Source organism: Nerophis ophidion, linkage group LG01 (genome assembly GCF_033978795.1).
Source record: "Nerophis ophidion isolate RoL-2023_Sa linkage group LG01, RoL_Noph_v1.0, whole genome shotgun sequence".
NCBI lineage: Eukaryota > Metazoa > Chordata > Actinopteri > Syngnathiformes > Syngnathidae > Nerophis > Nerophis ophidion.
The window spans coordinates 53,229,174-53,252,106 of NC_084611.1; the positions used below are offsets into that span (position 1 = coordinate 53,229,174).

At 43.4% G+C, this 22,933-nt stretch overlaps 1 protein-coding gene and 1 long non-coding RNA gene across 3 annotated transcripts in view; one reads left to right on the forward strand and one right to left on the reverse strand.

Annotated features, from left to right (window-relative positions):
* Positions 1-4,802: 4,802 nt before the first annotated feature.
* LOC133536200 (type-2 ice-structuring protein-like) lies at positions 4,803-5,970 on the reverse strand. Of its 2 annotated transcripts, none has more exons than XM_061876655.1 (7): positions 5,902-5,970; positions 5,733-5,826; positions 5,529-5,644; positions 5,325-5,441; positions 5,149-5,257; positions 4,991-5,065; positions 4,803-4,915 (listed from the first exon to the last, which is right to left on the reverse strand). In XM_061876655.1, exons 1-6 carry the CDS (start codon positions 5,944-5,946, stop codon positions 4,998-5,000), a joined length of 549 nt encoding a protein of 182 aa, XP_061732639.1. In that variant the 5' UTR covers positions 5,947-5,970; the 3' UTR covers positions 4,803-4,915; positions 4,991-4,997. The 2 variants fall into 2 exon arrangements, with proteins under 2 accessions (XP_061732639.1, XP_061732558.1); XM_061876574.1 differs by having other exon boundaries at positions 5,733-5,844; positions 5,902-5,961.
* A 3,885-nt stretch (positions 5,971-9,855) lies between these two features.
* LOC133536424 (uncharacterized) overlaps positions 9,856-22,933 on the forward strand; it is a 36,169-nt gene continuing 23,091 nt past the window's right edge. Inside the window, exon 1 of the long non-coding RNA XR_009802465.1 lies at positions 9,856-9,952. This is a non-coding gene — a long non-coding RNA (uncharacterized LOC133536424). The remainder of the gene's footprint in view (positions 9,953-22,933) is intronic.

Genomic DNA, 22,933 nt, shown 5'->3' on the forward strand with positions numbered 1-22,933 from the left:
GGGCCCTATTCGGACTTTATTAGTGAATTCTCAGTGTTTGTTGCTGATCTAGTGACGCACGCCGATAATATAATTATAATTGGGGACTTTAATATCCATATGAATACCCCATTGGACCCACCGTGCGTGGCGCTCCAGACTATAATTGATAGCTGTGGTCTTACACAAATAATAAATGAACCGACGCATCGCAGCGGTAATACGATAGACCTAGTGCTTGTCAGAGGTATCACCGTCTCCAAAGTTATGATACTCCCGTATACTAAAGTAATGTCCGATCATTAACTTATAAAATTCGAAGTTCAGACTCATGTTCGGCAAGCTAATAATAATAATAACTGCTATAGCAGCCGCAACATTAATGCTGCCACAACGACGACTCTTGCGGACCTACTGCCCTCGGTAATGGCACCGTTCCCAAAGTATGTGGGCTCAATTGATAACCTCACTAACAACTTTAACGACGCCCTGCGCAAAACCATTGAAAACATAGCACCGCTAAAGTTAAAAAAGGCTCCAAAAAGGCATACGCCATGGTTTACTGAAGAAACTAGAGCTCAGAAATTATTATGTAGAAAGCTGGAACGCAAATGGCGCGCGACTAAACTTGAGGTGCACCATCAAGCATGGAGTGATAGTTTAATAACTTATAAACGCATGCTTACCTTAGCTAAAACTAATTATTACTCAAATCTCATCCGCATTAATAAAAACGATCCAAAATTTGTGTTTAGTACAGTAGCATCGCTAACCCAACAAGGGACTCCTTCCAGTAGCTCCACCCATTCGGCAGATGACTTTATGAAGTTCTTTAATAAGAAAATTGAACTTATTAGAAAGGAGATTAAAGACAATGCGTCCCAGCTACAACGGGGTTATAGTAACACAGATACGATTGTATATACGGCGGATACTGCAAATATCCAAAATAGTTTCTCTCGTTTTGATGAAATAACATTAGAAGGATTGTTACAACGTGTAAATGGAATAAAACAAACAACATGTTTACTTGACCCATTTCCTGGGAAACTTATCAAGGAGCTTTTTGTATTATTAGGTCCATCAGTGCTAAATATTATAAACTTATCACTTTCCTCGGGCACTGTTCCATTTTGCATTCAAAAAAGCGGTTATTCATCCTCTCCTTAAAAGACCTAACCTCGATCCTGACCTCATGGTAAACTACCGACCGGTGTCTCACCTTCCCTTTATTTCGAAAATCCTCGAAAAAATTGTTGCGGAGCAGCTAAATGAGCACTTAGCGTTTAACAATCTATGTGAAACCTTTCAATCCGGTTTCAGGGCAAATGACTCGACTGAGACAGCCCTCGCAAAATTGACTAATGATCTATTGCTAACGATGGACTCTGATGCGTCATCTATGTTGCTGCTCCTCGATCTTAGCGCTGCTTTCGATACCGTCGATCATAATATTTTATTAGAGCGTATCAAAATACGAATTGGTATGTCGGACTCAGCCCTGTCATGGTTTAACTCTTATCTTACTGATAGGATGCAGTGCGTCTCCTATAACAGTGTGACCTCGGACTATGTTAAGGTAACGTGTGGAGTTCCCCAGGGTTCGGTCCTTGGCCCTGCACTCTTCAGCATCTACATGCTGCCGCTAGGTGACGTCATACGCAAATACGGTATTAGCTTTCACTGTTATGCTGATGACACCCAACTTTACATGCCCCTAAAGCTGACCAACACGCCGGACTGTAGTCAGCTGGAGGCGTGTCTTAATGAAATTAAACAATGGATGTCCGCTAACTTTTTGCAACTTAATGCCAAAAAAACGGAAATGCTGATTATCGGTCCTGCTAGACACCGACCTCTATTTAATAATACAACTTTAACATTTGACAACCAAATAATAAAACAAGGTGACTCTGTAAAAAATCTGGGTATTATCTTCGACCCAACTCTCTCCTTTGAGTCACACATTAAAAGCGTTACTAAAACGGCCTTCTTTCATCTCCGTAATATCGCTAAAATTCGCTCCATTTTGTCCACTAAAGACGCCGAGATCATTATCCATGCGTTTGTTACGTCTCGTCTCGATTACTGTAACGTATTATTTTCGGGTCTCCCCATGTCTAGCATTAAAAGATTACAGTTGGTACAAAATGCGGCTGCTAGACTTTTGACAAGAACAAGAAAGTTTGATCATATTACGCCTGTACTGGCTCACCTGCACTGGCTTCCTGTGCACTTAAGATGTGACTTTAAGGTTTTACTACTTACGTATAAAATACTACACGGTCTAGCTCCAGCCTATCTTGCCGATTGTATTGTACCGTATGTCCCGGCAAGAAATCTGCGTTCAAAAGACTCCGGCTTATTAGTGATTCCTAGAGCTCAAAAAAAGTCTGCGGGCTATAGAGCGTTTTCCGTTCGGGCTCCAGTACTCTGGAATGCCCTCCCGGTAACAGTTCGAGATGCTACCTCAGTAGAAGCATTTAAGTCTCATCTTAAAACTCATCTGTATACTCTAGCCTTTAAATAGACCTCCTTTTTAGACCAGTTGATCTGCCGCTTCTTTTCTTTCTCCTATGTCCCCCCCTCCCTTGTGGAGGGGGTCCGGTCCGATGACCATGGATGAAGTACTGACTGTCCAGAGTCGAGACCCAGGATGGACCGCTCGTCGGGACCCAGGATGGACCGCTCGCCTGTATCGGTTGGGGACATCTCTACGCTGCTGATCCGCTTGAGATGGTTTCCTGTGGACGGGACTCTCACTGCTGTCTTGGAGCCACTATGGATTGAACTTTCACAGTATCATGTTAGACCCGCTCGACATCCATTGCTTTCGGTCCCCTAGAGGGGGGGGGTTGCCCACATCTGAGGTCCTCTCCAAGGTTTCTCATAGTCAGCATTGTCACTGGCGTCCCACTGAATGTGAATTCTCCCTGCCCACTGGGTGTGAGTTTTCCTTGCCCTTTTGTGGGTTCTTCCGAGGATGTTGTAGTCGTAATGATTTGTGCAGTCCTTTGAGACATTTGTGATTTGGGGCTATATAAATAAACATTGATTGATTGATTGATTGACTATGTGGTAGGTTACTAAGGTTATCAAATTTTCTTCATTCTCTAGCGAGTGACTTTACAAATAATGCTACATATTAGCAGTAATGCTACTTTTTATAGCAACGCTTTTCCCCCCACACTTGACAAATTACGGTTGTCTGTTCGACATATTCGGCTTCACGGTGGAAGAGGGGTTAGTGCGTCTGCCTCACAATACGAAGGTCCTGCAGTCCTGGGTTCAATCCCAGGCTCGGGATCTTTCTGTGTGGAGTTTACATGTCCTCCCCGTGAATGCGTGGGTTCTCTCCGGGTACTCCGGCTTCCTCCCACCTCCAAAGACATGCACCTGGGGATAGGTTGATTGGCAACACTAAATTGGCCCCAGTGTGTGAATGTGAGTGTGAATGTTGTCTTTTATCTGTGTTGCTCCTGCGTTGAGGTGGCGACTTGTCCAGGGTGTACACCGCCTTCCGCCCGATTGTAGCTGAGATAAGCCCCCGGCGACCCCAAAAGGGAATAAGCGGTAGAAAATGGATGGATGGATGTTTGACATATTCCCACTTGAAGCCTAACCTCCGCCAAACGATGGAAACCCTGCTGTTTTTATTGGGAATTAAGTCTTCCTTCATTTGTTAGCAGTTCCGCACCATCTTTCTCTCGTACGGCTAATGTTAGCAGCTAACGTTAGCCACGCCGCTACCTCTCTGTTGGGCGAGGGTGTGTATGTGACGTATGACGTGACAGTTTGTGACGTATGTAAGAATGTGCGCCTGCTTGTCTGTGAGAAGGAGACAGGAAAGAGCGAGGAGAGCCTGAAGTGTACGCCCGCAGCTAAAAGTCCTGCATGAGAACATATACTCGAATATTACGATATAGTCATTTTCTATATCGCACAAAGACAAACCCGCGATGTATCGTATACATCGATATATCGCCCAGCCCTAGTTCAAACACTGATGACATCTATTAAAAAAGACAAGAAGCAAGGAATCAAACAGAGACTGAATTAAATTTGCCTCAGTGAAGAGAAACATCTGGACTGTACTCTTTGTACAGGTCCACCACACTCTGATGAAAGATTGTATGCCTCCTCTTTTATTTGGACTTTCCTTGATTACATGGCAACAGCTGTTTCTATGGGAGGGGGTCGTAAACAGCCAACCCCTCTGATTAAAAACAGTTTAAAGAAAAGGTTGGTTCAAAGAAAAGGTTGTAAAAGAGTTCAAAGAACAGGTGCCTAGTGGTCAGTGCTTCCTCTCCGCTTTATAGTTCTCGGGTCAAGACAAAATCTTTCTGTGGATTACAACACATCAAAGAAACAGAACACCTTCATGTTGCTTCCCACCCTACACAGTGGAGTTTTACAAGCCTTCTTCTTGGTAGGTTCAAAGACAGCTTTTGTCTTCTCAACAGGAACAGGCGGCGGATGATTGCTAACCCTGTGGAGCGTCACAACGGCTGAGATGGCGGCAGAAGGCTGCAGCAGAAACGGGTTTCCCAGTCATCTTGGACTCCATGCCACCGGACCCTGACCCGGACCTGTGAAGGATCGTGTGGTGACTTGCACCAGTCTCCCCACGTTAGACTAAGTCACGCACAGGCATCCTCCATAAAGGGATACCCCCCTTACCAGGAGGATCGTCAGACTCGCTTCGAGTGACCGCTGACGACTAGGCCTGTGTCTATTACCTTTTCTGTGCACGTAACGATTGGAGGATGTAGGTCAAAATTAGGTGTGTAAATATTTGTAAAAAAAATAATTTCAAAATGCACTTCTCAATTCTGAATATGTTTATTCCATGTATGAAAGGATGTCTGTGATATATTCTCCAGTTGGTAAATATCCTTCCATCCGCAGTCTTCTGCCTGCTTGGGTCCAGGTCAGCCTTTTGACATAGCATGATAAAAAAGAGAGTTTGAATATGCACGAGACTGCAACAAAACCGTGTCACTGTACATACCTGCAGTCTAAAGTGCCTTTGCACACACAAAAGGCAGTAGTGTGTTACAGGCGACATCATCCCAGCATTTGCCGACTGTTAACAAAGAGAAAATGTCATCTCTTTTTAACAAATGTAGTTACTGAGATTGATTAAGATCAGATCTTAAGTCTGTCTACTTTGTGAGTTGGTCTGCAGACAGCACTCATCCAGCGTGTCGTCCGGTTTTTGTGGACACCAGAAAGTTCCGGACATGCCCGTACCATCACTCCATAACCAGTTTCCAGCCTGTACACGCGGTGAATCATGTTAGCCTCAAAACACAAAAATGAAATTTAGGGAAAGTTCTTACTACCGTTTGGCAATCTGAGCCTCCAATCCATGCTTCTGCCTGACTCAAGGTCTGAAGGAATTTATGCTCGTCATCCTGGTGTATCGATGCGAGGTTCCCACCCATGGTCTGGCATTGTCTCTGCGGAGGGTAGAGCCAGAGAAACACGTCTCTTACACACCAGACCAACTGAGCAGCTGTCTATGAGCATGAAATAATGATACCCACCTCAGCATTAACCCAGTTCTTGGTGGAGGATTCAAAGTAGAAACACCGGTGGTTGTGTTTTTGCCAGTTGGGTGGACACTGTGACGCAAAAAGCTCGGTATGGTTGGCAGCTGCATCTAGAGTGGACAAACAAGAACCAGTGACTGACTGTCCATCTGTTTTTGTGTGTCCATCCTGTAGAACACTTGGTCTTTTGCTGCTCACCGTCAGCTGTAGCCAGTGCCACCGTTATACAAAGAACTAAAGTCACAGTCAGCATCTTGGCCAGGAAGATGGTGCAGAGGTTGAGGACGACGGACTGAGAAACCCAAAAGAGCTGCTGAGTCATCACAATCTGCACGAGAGAGACGACAAAAAGCATGCGAGTACAAACCTGCAGGTGAGAGCTCCTTCTTGCTTCTGTGTAGATAGAGCTCATGAACAAGAGCTCCTCTTATATACTGTCAGTCAACCTTCAAAAGCTGCCCGTTTATTCATTGCAGTGTTTTCTTTCAACTAGACTTTGGGCTCTGTCAACAAATCGACGTGCATCACACTATTTATTATTCCATACAAATAATGAATTGCAATCTTGAACAAACATAAGATAGACCGTAAATGTTTGTGTGAGCAACACAAAGTACGGAGGATCATATTTGAGTGATCCAAAGTTCAGACACCCTGTATCCGAAAGATACTTTTACAAAAAAAAACATACAAAGTGTAATAAAAAAAGAAAATAGGTGTAAAGTAACAGGAAAATTCTGAATTGTTAACGCTAAAAACTAGAGATGTACAATATATATATCGTACATCTATATATATATATATATATATATATATATATATATATATATATATATATATATATATATATATATATATCTCCTCTCTGAGCTGCTACCTTACCGTGGTAGAGGAGTTTGCGTGTCCCAATGATCCTAGGAGCTATGTTGTCTGGGGGTTTTCATGCCCCCTGGTAGGGTCTCCCAAGACAAACAGGTCCTAGGTGAGTGATCAGACAAAGAGCAGCTCAAAGACTTCTATGGAATTACAACGAAATGAACCCAGATTTCCCTCGCCCGGACGTGGGTCACCGGGGCCCCGCTCTGGAGCCAGGCCCGGAGTTGGGGCACGATGGCGAGCGCCTGGTGGTCGGGCCTGTTCCCATGGGGCCCGGCCGGGCACAGCCCGAAGAGGCAACGTGGGTCATCCCTCCAATGGGCTCACCACTCATAGGAGGGGCCATAGAGGTCGGGTGCATTGTGAGCTGGGCGGCAGCCGAAGGCAGGGCACTTGGCGGTCCGATCCTCGGCTACAGAAGCTAGCTCTTGGGACGTGGAACGTCACCTCACTGGGGGGGAAGGAGCCTGAGCTAGTGCGCGAGGTAGAGAAGTTCCGGCTGGATATAGTCGGACTCACCTCGACGCACAGCAAGGGCTCTGGAACCAGTTCTCTCGAGAGGGACTGGACCCTCTTCCACTCTGGCGTTGCCGGCAGTGAGAGGCGACGGGCTGGGGTGGCAATTCTGGTTGCCCCCCGGCTCAAAGCCTGTACGTTTGAGTTCAACCCAGTGGACGAGAGGGTAGCTTCCCTTCGCCTTCGGGTGGGGGGACGGGTCCTGACTGTTGTTTGTGCTTACGCACCAAACAGCAGTTCAGAGTACCCACCCTTTTTGGGTACACTCGAGGGAGTACTGGAAAGTGCTCCTCCGGGTGATTCCCTTGTCCTACTGGGAGACTTCAACGCTCATGTTGGCAACGACAGTGAAACCTGGAGAGGCGTGATTGGGAAGAATGGTCGCCCGGATCTAAACCCGAGTGGTGTTTTGTTATTGGACTTTTGTGCTCGTCACGGATTGTCCATAACAAACACCATGTTCAAACATAAGGGTGTCCATATGTGCACTTGGCACCAGGACACCCTAGGCCGCAGTTCCATGATCGACTTTGTAGTTGTGTCATCGGATTTGCGGCCTCATGTTTTGGACACTCGGGTGAAGAGAGGGGCGGAGCTTTCTACCGATCACCACCTGGTGGTGAGTTGGCTGCGATGGTGGGGGAGGATGCCGGACAGACCTGGCAGGCCCAAGCGCATTGTGAGGGTCTGCTGGGAACGTCTGGCAGAGTCTCCTGTCAGAGAGAGTTTCAATTCACACCTCCGGGAGAACTTTGAACATGTCACGAGGGAGGTGCGGGACATTGAGTCCGAGTGGACCATGTTCCGAACCTCTATTGTCGAGGCGGCTGATTGGAGCTGTGGCCGCAAGGTTGTTGGTGCCTGTCGTGGCGGTAATCCCAGAACCCGTTGGTGGACACCAGCAGTGAGGGATGCCGTCAAGCTGAAGAAGGAGTCCTATCGGGTTCTTTTGGCTCATAGGACTCCGGAGGCAGTGGACGGGTACCGACGGGCCAAGCGGTGTGCAGCTTTAGCGGTCGCGGAGGCAAAAACTCGGACATGGGAAGAGTTCGGGGAAGCCATGGAAAACGACTTCCGGACGGCTTCGAAGCGATTCTGGACCACCATACGGCGCCTCAGGAAGGGGAAGCAGTGCACTATCAACACCGTGTATGGTGCGGATGGTGTTCTGCTGACTTCGACTGCGGATGTTGTGGATCGGTGGAGGGAATACTTCGAAGACCTCCTCAATCCCACCAACACGTCTTTCTTTGAGGAAGCGGTGCCTGGGGAATCTGTAGTGGACTCTCCTATTTCTGGGGCTGAGGTCGCTGAGGTAGTTAAAAAGCTCCTCGGCGGCAAGGCCCCGGGGGTGGATGAGATCCGCCCGGAGTTCCTTAAGGCTCTGGATGCTGTGGGGCTGTCTTGGTTGACAAGACTCTGCAGCATCGCGTGGACATCGGGGGCGGTACCTCTGGATTGGCAGACCGGGGTGGTGGTCCCTCTCTTTAAGAAGGGGGACCGGAGGGTGTGTTCCAACTATCGTGGGATCACACTCCTCAGCCTTCCCGGTAAGGTTTATTCAGGTGTACTGGAGAGGAGGCTTCGCCGGATAGTCGAACCTCGGATTCAGGAGGAACAGTGTGGTTTTCGTCCTGGTCGTGGAACTGTGGACCAGCTCTATACTCTCGGCAGGGTTCTTGAGGGTGCATGGGAGTTTGCCCAACCAGTCTACATGTGCTTTGTGGACTTGGAGAAGGCATTCGACCGTGTCCCTCGGGAAGTCCTGTGGGGAGTGCTCAGAGAGTATGGGGTATCGGAATGTCTTATTGTGGCAGTCCGCTCCCTGTATGATCAGTGTCAGAGCTTGGTCCGCATTGCTGGCAGTAAGTCGGACACGTTTCCAGTGAAGGTTGGACTCCGCCAAGGCTGTCCTTTGTCACCGATTCTGTTCATAACTTTTATGGACAGAATTTCTAGGCGCAGTCAAGGCGTTGAGGGGTTCCGGTTTGGTGGCCACGGGATTAGGTCTCTGCTTTTTGCAGATGATGTAGTCCTGATGGCTTCATCTGGCCGGGATCTTCAGCTCTCACTGGATCGGTTCGCAGCCGAGTGTGAAGCGACCGGAATGAGAATCAGCACCTCCAAGTCCGAGTCCATGGTTCTCGCCCGGAAAAGGGTGGAGTGCCATCTCCGGGTTGGGGAGGAGACCCTGCCCCAAGTGGAGGAGTTCAAGTACCTAGGAGTCTTGTTCACGAGTGGGGGAAGAGTGGATCGTGAGATCGACAGGCGGATCGGTGCGGCGTCTTCAGTAATGCGGACGTTGTATCGATCCGTTGTGGTGAAGAAGGAGCTGAGCCGGAAGGCAAAGCTCTCAATTTACCGGTCGATCTACGTTCCCATCCTCACCTATGGTCATGAGCTTTGGGTCATGACCGAAAGGATAAGATCACGGGTACAAGCGGCCGAAATGAGTTTCCTCCGCCGGGTGGCGGGGCTCTCCCTTAGAGATAGGGTGAGAAGCTCTGCCATCCGGGAGGAGCTCAACGTAAAGCCGCTGCTCCTCCACATCGAGAGGAGCCAGATGAGGTGGTTCGGGCATCTGGTCAGGATGCCACCCGAACGCCTCCCTAGGGATGTGTTTAGGGCACGTCCAGCTGGTAGGAGGCCACGGGGAAGACCCAGGACACGTTGGAAAGACTATGTCTCCCGGCTGGCCTGGGAACGCCTCGGGATCCTCCGGGAAGAGCTAGACGAAGTGGCTGGAGATAGGGAAGTCTGGGCTTCCCTGCTTAGGCTGCTGCCCCCGCGACCCGACCTCGGATAAGCGGAAGATGATGGATGGATGGATGGATGGATATATATATATATATATATTTTTTTTTTTTTTTTTTTTTTTTTTTACAAGATAATACCGGACTTGAAAAGGACAAGTGATAGAAAAGGGATGGATGGATGGAATACCGATACAGACAAGTTTCTGCTCCTCAAAAACGATACCAATAACTGATTTTTGAAAAGATTTTGCCAAATTCGAAAGGGATAAGGTAAGAATTTTTATTAGCTCTTTTATTTTATTTTTTTTGCCGACACAATTACTCCATTAATGCAATGTTTAGGATTAATTTAATATTTACACACACACACATATATATATATATATATATATATATATATATATATATATATATATATATATATATATATATATATATACACACACACACACATATATATATATATATATATATATACACACATGTTAGGTCAGGAAAACAGACAGAGGCTACAGTACATCATCCCTACAAGCTTGTTTCGTAATTTTCCCTGATCTTGTAATAAATAATATAGTAAAATAGTTGAAACATGCTTGTAGGGATGAAATATTCCGCTTTACCCTTGTATTGAGCACTGTATTATGGATATACCACGGAAAACTTGACTGTATACTGTATATATATATATATATTTATGGCTGGCTCACATCGTGGTCACTCCGTGATCATGTACGACCGCCAGACACTTCTGGATGTGGACATATCGGGCCGTTTTGGACTGATAGACGCGTGCGTGCTAAACATGCTAACTAGCATGGGAATACGTCGGCGGCTACATCCAGCGGCCTGTGAAGCAGGGGAGTCTAGTAGCAGCGGGGGCCGTCTACGGAGCAGACGCCAGCGGTGTGATCGGAAACGCGGATGCCGAGCGGGGCTAAAAACAAAGCAGAAGGCTAATCCCCACAGAACACCACTTCCCTTCATCCCGAAGACGGATTTAGATGGAAAGTGCGAGACTACTGGTCCGGGTAAGGAGTCAGTTAAATTATAACAAGTTTTTTCTGCTTTGAGTGTTTCAGAGTTGGACGTGTGTTTTACTGAGGTGGCTAACTATGATGCGTGCAGTTTATCAAAGCAACAAACAAACAATCGGAAAATCCCCGTTACTGAGGTGACTAACCAGGATGCATGCAGTTTATCAAAGCAACAAACAAACAATCGGAAAATCCCCGTTACTGAGGTGGCTAACCATGATGCGTGCAGTTTATCAAAGCAACAAACAAACAATTGGAAAATTCCTGTCGTATCAATTCCTAGATATGGTCGTAACTATACTAAATGCACTGGGCAGAATAAACACAACATTATTAATATTGCTACTACGGATAATTTGATCAAAAACTCTCTAAAACAGCCCACTACCTATAATATAGGTTTTTTAAACATAAGATCATTGTCTCCTAAAACGTTGTTAGTTAATGATATTATCAGAGACAACAATCTTAACGTCATCGGTCTCAGCGAAACCTGGCTTAAACCAAACAACTTTTTTGCGCTAAATGAGGCATGTCCTCCTAACTTTACACATGCGCATATTGCCCGTCCGCTTAAAAGGGGTGGGGGGGTCGCACTAATATACAACGAAAACTTTAACCTTAGTCCTAACATAAATAATAAATATAAATCGTTTGAGGTGCTTACTATGAGGTCTGTCACACCACTGCCTCTACACCTGGCTGTTATCTACCGCTCCCCAGGGCCCTATTCGGACTTTATCAATGAATTCTCAGAGTTCGTTGCTGATCTAGTGACACACGCCGATAATATAATCATAATGGGGGACTTTAATATCCATAAGAATACCCCATCGGACCCACCGTGCGTAGCGCTCCAGACTGTAATTGATAGCTGTGGTCTCATACAAATAATAAATGAACCCACGCATCGCAACGGTAATACGATAGACCTAGTGCTTGTCAGGGGCATCACCGTTTCCAAAGTTACGATACTCCCGTATACTAAAGTATTGTCCGATCATTACCTTATAAAATTCGAGGTTCAGACGCATGTTCGTCAAACTAATAATAATAATAACTGCTATAGCAGCCGCAACATTAATACAGCCACAATGACAACTCTTGCTGACCTACTGCCCTCGGTAATGGCACCATTCCCAAAGTATGTGGGCTCTATTGATAACCTCACTAACAACTTTGACGACGCCCTGCGCAAAACCATTGATAACATAGCACCGCTAAAGTTAAAAAAGGCTCCAAAAAAGCGCACCCCGTGGTTTACAGAAGAAACTAGAGCTCAGAAATTATTATGTAGAAAGCTGGAACGCAAATGGCGCACGACTAAACTTGAGGTGCACCATCAAGCATGGAGTGATGGTTTAATAACTTATAAACGCATGCTTACCTTAGCTAAAGCTAAATATTACTCAAATCTCATCCACCGTAATAAAAACGATCCTAAATTTTTGTTTAGTACGGTAGCATCGCTAACCCAACAAGGGACTCCTTCCAGTAGCTCAACCCACTCAGCTGATGACTTTATGCAATTCTTTAGTAAGAAAATTGAAGTCATTAGAAAGGAGATTAAAGACAATGCGTCCCAGCTTCAATGGGGTTCTATTAACACAGATACGATTGTATATACGGCGGATACTGCCCTCCAAAATAGTTTCTCTCGTTTTGAGGAAATAACATTAGAGGAATTGTTACAACGTGTAAATGGAATAAAACAGACAACATGTTTACTTGACCCTCTTCCTGGGAAACTGATCAAGGAGCTCTTTGTATTATTAGGTCCATCAGTGCTAAATATTATAAACGTATCACTCTCCTTGGGCACTGTTCCCCTAGCATTCAAAAAAGCGGTTATTCATCCTCTTCTTAAAAGACCTAACCTCGATCCTGACCTCATGGTAAATTACCGACCGGTGTCTCACCTTCCCTTTATTTCAAAAATCCTTGAAAAAATTGTTGCGGAACAGTTAAATGAACACTTAACGTCTAACAATCTATGTGAAACCTTTCAATCCGGTTTCAAGGCAAATCACTCCACGGAGACAGCCCTCGCAAAAATGACTAATGATCTATTGCTAACGATGGATTCTGATGCGTCATCTATGTTGCTGCTCCTCGATCTTAGCGCTGCTTTCGATACCGTCGATCATAGTATTTTATTAGAACGTATCAAAACACGAATTGGTATGTCAGACTTAGCCCTGTCTTGGTTTAACTCGTATCTTACTGACAGGATGTAGTGCGTCTCACATAACAATGTGACCTCGGACTACGTTAAGGTAACGTGTGGAGTTCCCCAGGGTTCGGTCCTTGGCCCTGCACTCTTCAGCATCTACATGCTGCCGCTAGGTGACATCATACGCAAATACGGTGTTAGCTTTCACTGTTATGCTGATGACACCCAACTCTACATGCCCCTAAAGCTGACCAACACGCCGGATTGTAGTCAGCTGGAGGCGTGTCTTAATGAAATTAAACAAATGGATGTCCGCTAACTTTTTGCAACTCAACGCCAAAAAAACGGAAATGCTGATTATCGGTCCTGCTAGACACCGAACTCTATTTAATAATACAACTCTAACATTTGACAACCAAACAATTAAACAAGGTGACACGGTAAAGAATCTGGGTATTATCTTCGACCCAACTCTCTCCTTTGAGGCACACATTAAAAGCGTTACTAAAACGGCCTTCTTTCATCTCCGTAACATCGCTAAAATTCGCTCCATTCTGTCCACTAAAGACGCTGAGATCATTATCCATGCGTTTGTTACGTCTCGCCTCGACTACTGTAAAGTATTATTTTCGGGTCTCCCCATGTCTAGCATTAAAAGATTACAGTTGGTACAAAATGCGGCTGCTAGACTTTTGACAAGAACAAGAAAGTTTGATCACATTACGCCTGCACTGGCTCACCTGCACTGGCTTCCTGTGCACTTAAGATGTGACTTTAAGGTTTTACTACTTACGTATAAAATACTACACGGTCTAGCTCCATCCTATCTTGCCGATTGTATTGTACCATATGTCCCGGCAAGAAATCTGCGTTCAAAGGACTCCGGCTTATTAGTGATTCCCAAAGCCCAAAAAAAGTCTGCGGGCTATAGAACATTTTCCGTTCGGGCTCCAGTACTCTGGAATACCCTCCCGGTAACAGTTCGCGATGCCACCTCAGTAGAAGCATTTAAGTCTCACCTTAAAACTCATTTGTATACTCTAGCCTTTAAATAGACTCCCTTTTTAGACCAGTTGATCTGCCGTTTCTTTTCTTTTTCTTCTATGTCCCACTCTCCCTTGTGGAGGGGGTCCGGTCCGATCTGGTGGCCATGTACTGCTCGCCTGTGTATCGGCTGGGGACATCTCTGCGCTGCTGGTCCGCCTCCGCTTGGGATGGTTTCCTGCTGGCTCCGCTGTGAACGGGACTCTCGCTGCTGTGTGTTGGATCCTCTTTGGACTGGACTCTCGCGACTTTGTTGGATCCATTGTGGATTGAACTTTCACAGTATCATGTTAGACCCGCTCGACATCCATTGCTTTCCTCCTCTCTAAGGTTCTCATAGTCATCATTGTCACCGACGTCCCACTGGGTCATTATTGTCACCAATGTCCCACTGGGTGTGAGTTTTCCTTGCCCTTATGTGGGCCTACCGAGGATGTCGTGGTGGTTTGTGCAGCCCTTTGAGACACTAGTGATTTAGGGCTATATAAGTAAACATTGATTGATATATATATATATATATATATATATATATATATATATATATATATATATATATATATATATATATATATATATATATATGTATGTATATATGTATATATGTGTATATATATATATTTATATATATGTATGTATATGTATGTATATATATATATATATATATATATATATATATATATATATATATATATATATATATATATATATACATACATATATATATAAATATATATATATATACATACATATACATACATATATATAAATATATATATATATGTATGTATATGTATAAATATATATATATATATATATATATATATATATATATATATATATATATATATTTATACATATACATACATATATATATATATATATATATTTATACATGCTGAGATAGGCGCCAGCGCCCCCCGTGACCCCGAAAGGGAATAAGCGGTAGAAAATGGATGGATGGATATTTATACATGTTTGTGTGTGTGTGTGTGTTTGTGTGTGTGTGTGTGTGTGTATAAACGTGTAGATACATGTGTGTGTGAAATGGCGAGCGGAGTAACGGAGGAACTTGAACGCCCCGTGCCATTTAATCGGTGTGTTTATAGGTGCAGACTCCATTGGGCAAAACGAGGGTTTTAAACACATGCTAAAAGTGCTTCAGCCACATTACGACATCCGTCGCGCACCAACTTAGGCGATAAGATTGTGCCAGATTTTTATGAGCAAGAGAAGAAAAAAGTTGTGGACGAACTATCCCGAGCGTCATCTGTTGCGCTCACGATAGAAGGTTGGAGGTCCAGGGGAACTATATGTGACCATAAGTGCAAGGGTGGAGGTCCAGGGGAACTATATGTGACCATAAGTGCAAGGGTGGAGGTCCAGGGGAACTATATGTGACCATAAGTGCAAGGGTGGAGGTCCAGGGGAACTATATGTGACCATAAGTGCAAGGGTGGAGGTCCAAGGGAACTATATGTGACCATAAGCGCTCATTTCATCACATCAGAGTGGGAGATGAGAAAACACGCCCCCTCTACGAGAGTCACCTTGTGCAGGTACACAAGCAGTGGAGGAAAGAAGAAATCCCTTTTTACGTGGCACTGTTTTTCATTAATTATGTTAAAAAGAAGATATTATGCCGTGCGCACTTGAACTAGATTTTATGTATTTTAATTTAAAAATTTAAAAGTGTTACATAACAAAACGGCAAAACTTCTGTTTATTTTTTCTTGTCTTTTTTTTCTTTTTCTTTGCTGATCCGAAAAAAATGATCCAATCCGTGATTTTTTTGATCCGTTGCACCCCTACGAGGCACCATGAATTGATTTACGTGGACCCCAACTTAAAACAGGTTGAAACAGTTGTTGGTCAATTTAGTGGTCAATTGTACGGAATATGTACTGTACTGTGCAATCTACTAATACAAGTGTCAATCAATCAAAAAAACAACAACACACGGCATGCTAGCAACGACTGGGCTATGATAGACTGACCATACCTCCCTCCTCTTTTTACCGGATATGTCCTCATTTGCGGGGCTGTCCGGGTGGAGTTTCTTAAATGCCTCAAATGTTCGGCATTTTAAGTTAGGGTTGCATGCATGGCCGGCTCTACACAGGGGCAAGAGGGGGCAGAGCCCCCTTAAATAAATGTCTTGCCCCCTCAAATCAAAATTTGAGAAAGCAAATTTTAATAAACTCACAAAATTACTACATTACAAGTTGACAAAATTATCTGCACTAGCGGAAAAATCCGCAGAAAAAAGGACACACACGATATAGTAGTGTCGGCTTCCCTCCCATCCCTCCCTCCGCTGTGCGTGTATTCAACATTCCACAGGCTGCGCAGCAGACACACACCCGCACACACCCCTCAGCCCTCAGTAAACATCCAATCACTGTTGCAGTATGAAAGTAAAAGAAAAGGAAAAGGTGTCTACATTTATCATATACTTGTTAGGATGGGTGTATTTGTGTAGTCTTATCTGTCATAAACACGTTTATCGTCGCGGACTTTCGGTGCTACGCAGTGACAGCAGAGGCTCTGAGCCAGAGGCGTCACTAGACCTAATACTGTACTGGGGCACACCTTGGGCACAAATAATTCATGTAAGTGTGCAAAGCGCGCAAGCAAAAACATTTTTGGCTCTTATTTATCATAAAAAATACATAAATAGTGCTTTAAACTATGGAATCATATCAGATTATGTTGTATGGATCTTTGATTAACCACCTGAAATTAACTAATGCATTTGACCTACTTGTGCACTTTTTTACTCCAGACTTCTAAACTGCTACTGGTAAAAGCCAAAAGGAAGAGCAATGAATCTTTTTGAAATATATATTGCAGTAATCATCTGCAAATTTAACATCTACAAAAGTAAAACAAAAAATAAAGCACCCCTACATCTGTGGGTTCTTTAATATTATTTAATTTCTATTTATGGCAACGTGGCTAATCCTATTTCAGATAAACACAACTATAAAATATACACAAAACAATAAAGCCACAGTAGTAGAATAAATGAACAACTGTTGTGTGTCTGTTCAGGGAATCATTTTCTGAGAAGTAAACTGTAACGTCTCCTTTTCATTTTTGCAAAGTGGTCAATCACTCTGGACAGACATAGAAATATTACAGTAACTCTTATACAGTTGACCAGTGGTTCCCAACTGCTGGGTCGTGACATAAAAGTGGGTTGTGTGTCATTTTCAGTGAGTCGCAGTCACATGTGTGCATGGAAAAAAAAAAGTTTAAGGGAGAAAAAAATCAAATTGTGGCAACAAAACCAGATATTTTTAGCTATTTTTCTAGTGACTATTAGTGAGTATTTTAGCAAAAGGCAAACTGACTAACAAGTTGGAGGAGGACTCAGGACAGACATGGAAATATATTTTTTAAAAATCTAAACAGGGCAACAAAACCCGATATTTTCAGCCATCTTTCTGAAAACAAATACAGAAATGTTACTATTTTTTCTGGAAACAAAACCAGATGCTTTAACTGTAGCCATTTTTCTGGTGACAATACAAGATTATTTTAGTCAAAGTCACACCGATTAACAAGACAAGTCTACTGTGCTATTTTTCTGTGAAATAAACTTGAATGATTTAAAAATATGGCTCACGACTTGATATGGAAAAATGTTTTTCTTCCTGAAGATAAACCATTTGAGAAGCACTCAACTCACACATGCTTACTCCAAATCATCATTGATGCAGAACCAGCAGACAATAACCAACATTATTCAACATTATAACCATCAGGTAGGCGCTACAGGTGCATCAGAGCCAGAACAAACAGGCTCAGAGACAGCTTCTTTCCCAAAGCTGTCACCATGTTGAACTCTAACTTATAATATAAGTTATTATTATATACTATATAATGCCCTAATACCCTACTGTGCAATACTACCCTTCGAGTGCAATACGTCCGTCACTGATTATTATTTATTACTTCGGTACTCCTGTCTTGCTCTGTATATTGTACAGTATTTGTATTTTGTACTTCTATAGTGTTTTGTATATTGTACAGAAATGCTTATTATTTTTATTGGATAGTAGTCTGTTCATTTCAATTGTTAGTTTTTTTCCTTTATTACCTCTTATGTCATTTATTTCACCCCATATTTGTTCCCACTACCGCACCTTAAGTTGGAGTCTTTAATCTCGTTATATGCAAATATAATGACAATAAAGTTCATTGTATTCTATCTATTCTATTGTATTATGTTTCATGTTCATTGGAAATTCCCCCGACAGCTCGTACAGCAAATGAATATGTTTGTCTTGATACAAGGAATAACGTTAGCTAACTTAGCATCAACTTAAGACAATGATGTTGCCTAGCTAGCTTTTAACTTTCTTAAATCCATCTAGGAGTCACAGTTTGTGTCAAATCAAAATCAAAATAATGTAATTAACAAATTGTTGTTGGCTAACGTTACCTACCTCAGCAGTGATTGTCACCCCCCCCGCCCCCCTCTCTCTCTCTCTCAACCGAAGTCTCGATCCACACGTGAATAAATTACCATATTAATTAGCCATGTACTCATTGTTTCGTGGAGTGAATACAGTAGCAATCAATTACCATACTAAGTAGTATGTGCGCTGTTGTCTATGTTATGTAGACTTAAAACTCTGAAGTGTTGTTTTTTATTGGTGAATTTTTTACTGGGGCACTGCAGATCAACAGTGGGGCACGTGCCCCAGTGAAATCTGTCTGGCGACGCCCCTGGCCCACGTCCACTGCATGTGACAAACTGAAGACAAGTGACCTGTGTCTGACAGACCCCTACGTAAAGCCCCGCCCCAGGCTGTAGTCCTGTACTGTTGTTGTTTTTCTTCATGTAATCACAGCAGGTTTTTTCTGTTGTTGTTCAAGCTCACTTATTTTCTGCTCCAGCTTCCAGCAGCTCACAAAGAGAAAGTTAATGCTCTGTAATGCATCCATTTTTCAGAGCATTTAAAAAGTCTAGTCCTGCTCCTGCATGTAGTAGTAGCAATGACACTACTGCTAGTACATCAGGGACATCAGCTAGCAATACTGCACCTTTAGCACCAGCAAGCACGGTTTCTCCTGCACCAGCTCCCTCCGTCCCCCCAACAAGCGCTCCCCCAAAGCAGCCTGCTCAGCTACCCAGTGACTTAAATGGCAACGCACCATCTCAGCCAATACTGGGTGGCTACCCAAAGCGTGCATTTGGTACAACATTAAGATCATTCAATCCTGCCTGGTACCGCACACGACCATGGCTAGAGTATTCTGTGGTGCGAGACGCCTGCTTCTGTTTCCCCTTTCGGAAATATGGCAGCGCTGTTAATGTTTCCCCCCCTGAGGGATTGCCACCTTATTGTGGTCAGGGGGTTTGCGTGCCTCAGTGACCGTAAGAGCTATACCAGCATGAGCTTGGTCTTCAGGTGGGACACCCAAGTTGGACAGGTCTGAAGGTAGAGGCCTGACAAAGTGCAATCCACTACTCCAGGTTGGGGTTGGACACATAGCTAAAGACCCATTTCAATGAAGAAAGCATTGTTACTATAAGCACAGGAAAAAAAGTGCTGGAGCATGATGTGTACACATGATGCCCCCTTCACATTTCTGACTGCCCCCTCATATAAGCATGCCTAGAACCACCCCTGGTTGCATGTATTTTCACTGTACATTCTAGGTTAAGAAGGGGTTCAAAACAATACAATTTGTGCACACAGCAGCATTCGTGAGGGAGGGACAGAGACAGACAGAGCGAGAGAGTTATGATAAACAATCTTTTAACATCTATAGCAGGGGTGTCAAAAGTGTGCCCCGTGGCACGTTCTAAAAATACTATTAAAATAAACAAAAACATAAACAAAAGTGAAATAAAAAAGTTTAGAGGCTAAATGTAATTTAGAAAAAGTTGCAACGTTGTCTAATTAAACAAAGCTGTTTGGTGGAAAATTTAGCAAATTTAGCAAATTTGGGTAATGAACCGAACCGTGACCTCTGAACCGAGGTACGTACCGAAACGAAATTTTTGTGTACCGTTACACCCCTAATATATATACATGTGTATATGTGTATATATATACATGTGTATATGTGTATATTTAAATGTGTATACATATATATACATATATATATATATATATATATATGTGTATATACATAGATATAAATGTGTATATGTATATGTTTGTATATATATATATGTGTGTATATATATGTGTATATGTATATATATATAAATATATATATATATGTATATATATATATACATATACATATATATATATATATATATATATGTATATATATATATATACATATATATATACATATATATATATATATATATACAGATGGCAAGATGGCGGCGCCCGGACGGGCTGCGACACTGCGGTGCTCTTGCTAAAGATGGAACATTTGGCGGAAACGCCGGACAGTTCTGCAGACTTCATGGCTGGCTCGCATCGTGGTCACTCCGTGATCACGTACGACCGCCAGACACTTCTGGATATGGACATATCGGGCCGTTTTGGACTGATAGACGCGGGCGTGCTAAACATGCTAACTAGCATGGGGATACGTCGGCGGCTACATCCAGCGGCCTGTGAAGCAGCGGAGTCTAGTAGCAGCGGGGGCCGTCTACGGAGCAGACGCCAGCGGTGTGATCGGAAACGCGGATGTCGAGCGGGGCTAAAAACAAAGCAGAAGGCTAATCCCCACAGAACACCACTTCCCTCCACCCTGAAGACGGATTTAAATAAAGGATGCGAGACTACTGGTCTGGGTAAGGAGTCAGTTGAATTAGAACAAGTTTTTTCTGCTTTGAGTGTTTCAGAGTTGGACTTGTGTTTTACTGAGGTGGCTAACTATGATGCGTGCAGTTTATCAAAGCAACAAACAAACAATCGGAAAATCCCCGTTACTGAGGAGGCTAACCATGATGCGTGCAGTTTATCAAAGCAACAATCAAACAATCGGAACATTCCCGTCGTATCAATTCCTAGATATGGTCGTAATTATACTGAATGCACTGGGCATAATAAACACAACATTATTAATATTGCTACTACGGATAATTTGATCAAAAATTCCCTAAAACAGCCCACTACCTATAATATAGGTTTTTTAAACATAAGATCATTGTCTCCCAAAACGTTGTTAGTTAATGATATCATCAGAGACAACAATCTTAACGTCATCGGTCTCAGTGAAACCTGGCTTAAACCAAACGACTTTTTTGCGCTAAATGAGGCATGTCCTCCTAACTTTACACATGCGCATATTGCCCGTCCGCTTAAAAGGGGTGGGGGGGTCGCACTAATATACAACGAAAACTTTAACCTTAGTCCTAACATAAATAATAAATATAAATCGTTTGAGGTGCTTACTATGAGGTCTGTCACACCGCTGCCTCTACACCTGGCTGTTATCTACCGCCCCCCAGGGCCCTGTTCGGACTTTATCAATGAATTCTCAAAGTTCGTTGCTGATCTAGTGACACACGCCGATAATATAATCATAATGGGGGACTTGAATATCCATATGAATACCCCATCGGACCCACCGTGCGTAGCGCTCCAGACTATAATTGATAGCTGTGGTCTCACACAAATAATAAATGAACCCACGCATCGCAACGGTAATACGATAGACCTAGTGCTTGTCAGGGGTATCACCGCTTCCAAAGTTACGATACTCCCGTATACTAAAGTATTGTCCGATCATTACCTTATAAAATTCGAGGTTCAGACGCATGTTCGTCAAACTAATAATAATAATAACTGCTATAGCAGCCGCAACATTAATACGGCCACAACGACAACTCTTGCTGACCTACTGCCCTCGGTAATGGCACCATTCCCAAAGTATGTGGGCTCTATTGATAACCTCACTAACAACTTTAACGACGCCCTGCGCGAAACCATTGATAACATAGCACCGCTAAAGTTAAAAAAGGCTCCAAAAAAGCGCACCCCATGGTTTACAGAAGAAACTAGAGCTCAGAAATTATTATGCAGAAAGCTGGAACGCAAATGGCGCACGACTAAACTTGAGGTGCACCATCAAGCATTTAGTGATGGTTTAATAACTTATAAACGCATGCTTACCTTAGCTAAAGCTAATTATTACTCAAATCTCATCCACCGTAATAAAAACGATCCTAAATTTTTGTTTAGTACGGTAGCATCGCTAACCCAACAAGGGACTCCTTCCAGTAGCTCCACCCACTCAGCTGATGACTTTATGCAATTCTTTAGTAAGAAAATTGACGTCATTAGAAAGGAGATTAAAGACAATGCGTCCCAGCTACAACGGGGTTCTATTAACACTGACACGATTGTATATACGGCGGATACTGCCCTCCAAAATAGTTTCTCTCGTTTTGAGGAAATAACATTAGAGGAATTGTTACAAGGTGTAAATGGAATAAAACAAACAACATGTTTACTTGACCCTCTTCCTGGGAAACTGATCAAGGAGCTCTTTGTATTATTAGGTCCATCAGTGCTAAATATTATAAACTTATCACTTTCCTCGGGCACTGTTCCCCTAGCATTCAAAAAAGCGGTTATTCATCCTCTTCTTAAAAGACCTAACCTCGATCCTGACCTCATGGTAAACTACCGACCGGTGTCTCACCTTCCCTTTATTTCAAAAATCCTCGAAAAAATTGTTGCGGAGCAGTTAAATGAACACTTAGCGTCTAACAATCTATGTGAAACCTTTCAATCCGGTTTCAGGGCAAATCACTCGACGGAGACAGCCCTCGCAAAAATGACTAATGATCTATTGCTAACGATGGATTCTGATGCGTCATCTATGTTGCTGCTCCTCGATCTTAGCGCTGCTTTCGATACCGTCGATCATAATATTTTATTAGAACGTATCAAAACACGAATTGGTATGTCAGACTTAGCCCTGTCTTGGTTTAACTCTTATCTTACTGATAGGATGCAGTGTGTCTCCCATAACAATGTGACCTCGGACTACGTTAAGGTAACGTGTGGAGTT